Source organism: Mus musculus, chromosome 7 (assembly GCF_000001635.26).
Source record: "Mus musculus strain C57BL/6J chromosome 7, GRCm38.p6 C57BL/6J".
In the NCBI taxonomy this organism is placed as follows: domain Eukaryota; kingdom Metazoa; phylum Chordata; class Mammalia; order Rodentia; family Muridae; genus Mus; species Mus musculus.
In genome coordinates this window covers 99,177,116-99,183,115 of record NC_000073.6, presented here as the reverse complement: position 1 = coordinate 99,183,115, position 6,000 = coordinate 99,177,116, and the positions used below count along the sequence as shown (strand labels likewise).

The window sequence follows — 6,000 nt, the reverse complement described above, 5'->3', positions numbered from 1 at the left end:
TAGGCCTGCCCAAGGAAAGCACAGCCAAAAGGGACACAGGCACCCGCACGGTCCGGATCGTCCCGCACGTGCTCAAACTCCCTGCCCACGTTCCAGCTGCTGGACCGTACTAACGTCTGAGAGAGAGGCTTGGGAGAATGACAAGGCGGTCGCTGGGGCAACCAGGAGTAGTTTCATACACCGGGACTCCGGCTCCCTTGCCCGTATTCTATAGACTCTGAACCGTACAGTTCAGGCCATGCTGCCTTCCTGGGCTCTGTGCATAGTTTATCGCCGGGAGTCTCACCCCCTACAAGAACATGGCACAGTCCGGGGCGGACCCTTTTGCCCCGCCCTATAGCGTCACGACCCGCCCCGTTGTGAGGTTATAAAGTGCGCGCGCAGCGGCGCTCGGCGCCGTGGCCGCGCTTCGCTGGCTTTCTGCTCATCTAGGGTGGCAGCGGCTACCTACCTCAGCTCTCGCCCTGCTGCCGCCACGGCCTGGGCGCTGTCCCTCAGCTCCCGGAGCTCAGCGCGAAGCCCTGGCCCCGGCGGCCGGGGCATGGGTCAGGGGCGCGGCGTGAGGCGGCTTTCTGCACGGCCGTGACGTGCATTGGCTTCAGCATGAAGACCCTCATCGCCGCCTACTCCGGGGTCCTGCGGGGTGAGCGTCGGGCGGAAGCTGCCCGCAGCGAAAACAAGAATAAAGGATCTGCCCTGTCACGCGAGGGGTCTGGGCGATGGGGTGAGTGTCAGTCATCCCTAGGGCTTTCATCCTGAGGGCACCCACAGCAAGACGACTTTCAGGAAGGGACTTTGGCCAAAGCGTGCTGCCCTGTGCTGGACGGACGGCTAGCTAGTTCAGGTCGGAGTCCCAGACAATTATTTCCAGTTTTTAAAAGGTCTCGCCTTGTAGCCTAGGCTGGCTTCCAACTCTTAATCCTCCTTCCTTGGCATCCCAGGTGCTGTGATTGCAGGTGTGCCACTACAACTAGCTTCTCTTTAGGGGAACTTGACTCTTCTGCATCCTGTCATTTGGTTAAGGATGAGGCAAGATTCATGCTTAGCTCGGCTGGTTACCCAGTTTGAGCCAGGCAACCTGGTATCCTAGGCTAGCCTGGCTTCATTCTCCATCCTGGTACTCACTAATGTTGCAACACGTGTTACATCACTTGCCATCCCCCCAGCTGCTGAGGGCGACACCACCCACTCAGCTCAGTTAGTAGTGATATTTCACTCTCCAGCCCCCAGTACTGATCTACCTCACAAGGTGGAGCAGGATTTGGCTGGGAGGAACTGGATGGGGCAGGGTGGTAAGTAGGGTTTTGTAATCCCCTGAAACAGTCACTGGATGGAGAACATGCCTGCCTGGAACCAGGTGTGCCCCAACTGCCCTCTGCCCCAGCTTTTGTGGGCCAACCCAGACTGTGAAGCCCTCACAGCGCAACCCTGAGTCTGACATACTTAGAAGAGGGGTGGGAAACCCTTGGATTTTTTTCGTTTGTTTAGTCTGTGTAACAGCTCTGTTTGTCCTGGTATTCTATAGACCAGGCTGGCCTTGAACTCACAGAGATCTGCCTAAGTTGATTATCCTTCTAGAAGTTGTGTCTGCCTTCAAGATAGAACCGAGGCCTTCAGTGAATGGGGAAGGGGGGCATACAGTTCAAATCACACCTCAGCCTTTTCCATACAAGGCAAAGCACCCCACGTTGCTTAGCTGAAGCTGCAGAAACTGAAGGAGGAGGAACGAGCTACCCCAGTTTTCCTTAGAAAGGGCAGCGGTGATGCACACCTTCAATCCTAGGACTTGGGAGGCAGAAGCAGGCAGATCTCTTGAGAGTGAGTCCAGCCTGGCTTACAGGATGAGTTAGTTCCAGGACATATTAGTTGTGGTAATCTTGAAAGTTTAGGCAATCAGGAACAAAATAAGATTGCTGGTAAACCAACTATCTAGTGGTTACATCTCTTAGTACATGTTGTATAAAGTCAAGAATATGAGATAGAGATACACGCACACGCACACACACACACGCGCACACAGTTCTAAATTCAGTCTTCTCTTAATGGTACGGCATGAATATTTCTTACCATTTGTATGTCTGCCATTCTCACATGCTGGTGGCTGCAAGCTAACCCATGCTGGGGCTCCATCAGAGTGTTTCCACCTGGCATTGGCACCAGTCCTAGCTGACTGTTGCTATGGTTATCTGCCCCTGGAGAAGTGTTTCCATCCTAGGGGGCAAGCCCCTGGAGCTGCCCCACATACAGCCTACAGCTTCCACTGGCCTCTTCTCAGTGCTTCTCTCTTCCTTGGGCCTTTTGATTCCCTTAACAGGGAAGGACGCGATCTGCCCATGTCAATGCTTTTAAATATTCTCAGTCTCTGGGTAATGGCCCCTGCCTGCGGTCTGCTATGGCCCCTCCTGGAGCTATTCTTCCTGGGCTCTCCTCTGTCTTCCAAGAGCAGGATGCCTGTTAAATTCTTTTTTTTTTTTTTTTGACAGTTTTGTTTTTGTTTTTTAACTCAGAATTTGTCCTCCAGCTCTTGAGCAGTTCTTTACTGTCATAGCAAGAGAATTTCTCCATGTTGATGTTCAATGTAGAAAATACAATGGGGAAAAAAGTGGGTGTGATTACCTCATAGACTGCAACCAGGACTAATATGAAATGCAGACTAGTCAGTTTAACTCTCTGGAATCTACTTTGGTGAAAGACTAGGTGGGGTAGGGGAGGGTGCTCTAGCAAAGTCTCTGTTATCTTGCCATCTCCAGGAGGCCTCCTTGTTCCTCCTTGGTCCTATGGACACTCCCTAGTGGCCTAGTTTGTCTCCTCAGAGCAGTTCCCACCAACCACCCTGGTAGTGGCAGTGTTCAAGGAAGGAGGCAAGAGTATGGACTCTGTGAAGGGAAGTTCCATAATGGGTGAGAGATTGCACTGATAACTTGTTTTATTGTCGAAACCTGGATGGTGTGCATTTGTTGGGAGAGAGGGAGTCTGTTTTTTATTTGTGTGTGTGTGTGTGTGTGTGTGTGTGTGTGTGTGTGTGTGTGTAGTTCCTCAAGACAGGTTGTTTTGTTTGTTTTTTATGGCTGGCTGTCCTGTCACTTACTCTGTAGACCAGGTTGGCCTTACAGAACTACCTACCTGCCTCCTGAGTGCTGGGATTAAAGGCATATGCCACCCCTCCTGGTTCACATTGGCATTTCTGATCTCTGAATGTCTGGCTTAGACGGTGGCTTAGAAGCTAATAGGCACCCGCAGGGCCATCCCTGCCTTTGCTCCTGGATGGGGGGCTTCTCATGGTGGAGCCTTGGCTGCTTGTGACTATTCTTAGTTTAGTCCACGACCCAGCGTGAGGTAGTGGCAGTACAGCTCTGAGCTGGGACATTGTGTGGCTCTGAAGCCTAGGACAGGGGTGGAGTCATAGTTGGGATTTTAATAAAAGAATCCCAACAGCTGTTTATGATGACCGCATAGCTTGGATGGTAGAGATGGAGAACCCCTCCCCTGCGCATATGCTAGGTGGAGGGTAAAACTAAGTGGCTAGATTGTTGCGGGTAATTCTGGAACTGGGGGTTGGCAGTCATCTGACATAGTCCCGTAGTCCTGTGATCGCAGAGTGAGAACCTTGCTCTTGTCCCCGCTCCCTCAGTTCCCTGTGGCTTTTCCCACTTTTGAGTCGCATCTGCTGCCAAGGCTCACCTCGGCCAGGAAAGGAGGGCCAAATGCAGTGCATTATTAGCAGGGAAGTGACTCAGTTGCAAGTGTGGAAATTCTGCTCTGCCTCTACCTTCCTGCTCCTAAATTCAGCCGCCAGTACTTGAGTTATCAAACTACAGTCATCCATGGTGCTGGGTCTGGCCCAACCTTCATAGTACACATTAGAAACTGAGGTCTCAGCTGGGCGGTGGTGGCGCACGCCTTTAATCCCAGCACTTGGAAGGCAGGTGACAGGTGGATTTCTCAGTTCTAGGCCAGCCTGGTCTACAGAGTGAGTTCCAGGACAGCCAGGGGCTATACAGAGAAACCCTGTCTCAAAAAAAAAAAAAAAAAAAAAAAAAAAAAAAAAAAAACCAAAAAGAAAAAAAAAAAAGAAAGAAAGAAAGGTCCCCACGAAGGACTGGTCCAGGAGAAGAAAAGACAAAAGCCAGAACAGAACCCCCGATTCATCTCCATCTGCCCATCAGCCTCCTTAAGCCAGAGAGAGGCATGGGGACAGGACTGAGAGCTGACCATAATATGCACCATGCTGTTGCCAAATGCCTGCTGCTTACTCCATGTTGGGTATGGTGTCTCCTTCCCAAGCTTTTTGAGGAAGCTCCCCTAGGCTTGGTGGATAGGAATACCAACAGCCCATAGAACTTCTGTCTGGCTAGATAAATTTTCTCCATCCCCCCACCCCCAATACTTCATACTTCAGATCCTGTGAGGCTACCTGAACCCCTCCCACCCCCTCATGACCTCCTGGCTGCCATGCCACATGCTGGTACTCTTTCTGACCCTCCATCACTGTGCATAAGTTAGTTCTCTCTCCCGGTCCTGGATCTTGCATGCCTACCCATATTGCCACCACATCCTCCAGCTCCCAGAGCTTGTACTTTGAAAGTCATTATCACTTAGTTGTGACATGTGTGTATTGTTTGGGTAATTGTCAGCCCTTGGGGACAAGGACCTCATTTGTCTTTCTCAGTGCTGTGTCCCTAGTGTCTGACCCAGTGCAGGCAGGTGGTAGGAGCCCTGGTGATATTTGTTGAGTAAAAGAATCATTCGTGGGGCTTCCAGGTCCTCTAGGCAGAAAACTCTGCTGTCTCTGAAGATTACTTTCTCCAGTCAAAGCTGGGTGTGGTGGTTGCACACCTTTAATCCTAGCGCTCATGCAGAGGCAGGTAGATTTCTGAGAGCCCAGACAGCCAGGGTTTTTGGAACCTGGTATCCTAAGTGGCATACTTCCTTGGCCTCATCATCAAAGACTACTTCATAAAAACGGGATATGTGAAGACTGGCTCCTGGAGCGGACTCCCCTGGGTCTGAGTTTGCAGTCTGCTGGCTGATCACTTATTGCTGACTGTGTCAGCCAGCATGCCTGACTTGGCCTCAGCAAGCCACTGCCTCTTGCTGATTGTTAGTCCCCTTCCTGTGTGCAGTGGACAGGGGTATGGTAAAAGTATCTTCACTGTTGTGCTGAGCCTGGGAGACCCTTGTGCCAATCCCATAGCAGGAAGCCTGAGGGTCTGCTCTCAGAGCAGCGGGGAATTCTGAGCCAGGGCAGGAACCTCATTCTGCTTCTACCTTCCACACTGCGCCAGCTCTTCGTGCGTGTGGTGCGAGGAGGCCTGACTAGGTCAGCCCCTTTGGTTCCTTCCAGATCAGTGGGAAGTGTGTTGTTGCCAGACCTGGCCCCCTACTCTTCCTCGTTCGTACCCTCTGTCATTCCAGAAAATGGGACTTGCATCCTCCTTGGGGCCCAGGTGAGTGCCCTAGAGGAACGTACCTCCCCATGGATTGTCATAAGGACCTATTCTGGGGACTCCTTGGTGACGCACATGCAAACTGATGGTGTTGCCATGGCAGCCCCTCCTACTCAGGATTGAATGTGCTGGGTCAGAGAGTGGGGGTGGAGAAAGCAGGCGCTGGGGTCTCATGTCACTTGTATTGCAGTCCTGGTTGGCTGTTGAGAACCTACCATCCTAAAAGACTTACTTTTTTGCCTTTACCTCCCAGGACTCTATCTTATTTAATGAAAAGTAAATATGTTAAACCCTAACTCTCTAGAATAACTCTTGTAGGAGCCAATGTTCTTATTAGCAAGGTCATTTGTAGATTAAAAAGCCATTAGGAATTCTAGTAGAGTGAAGAAGGTCCAAGTTGGCAAGACCTCAGGCCTCCTCTGCTCTGTTCTTATGCCTTATGTAGTGCTCGAGGGAAACTAGAGGGAAGGGAGGGTCCCAGAAAATCTAAGGAGACTGGGATGCTGGGCTCCCTGTAGCAGGCTCTTGATAGCCTGGCCAGGTACTTCCCCTA

General features: G+C 51.3%; 1 protein-coding gene across 1 annotated transcript in view; it reads left to right on the top strand.

Moving 5' to 3' along the window:
- Positions 1–402: 402 nt before the first annotated feature.
- Positions 403–6,000, top strand: part of Dgat2 (diacylglycerol O-acyltransferase 2) — a 29,051-nt gene continuing 23,453 nt past the window's right edge. The window contains exon 1 of the mRNA NM_026384.3: positions 403–724. Coding sequence (NP_080660.1) covers positions 604–724 — 121 coding nt within the window. The 5' untranslated portion in view covers positions 403–603. The remainder of the gene's footprint in view (positions 725–6,000) is intronic.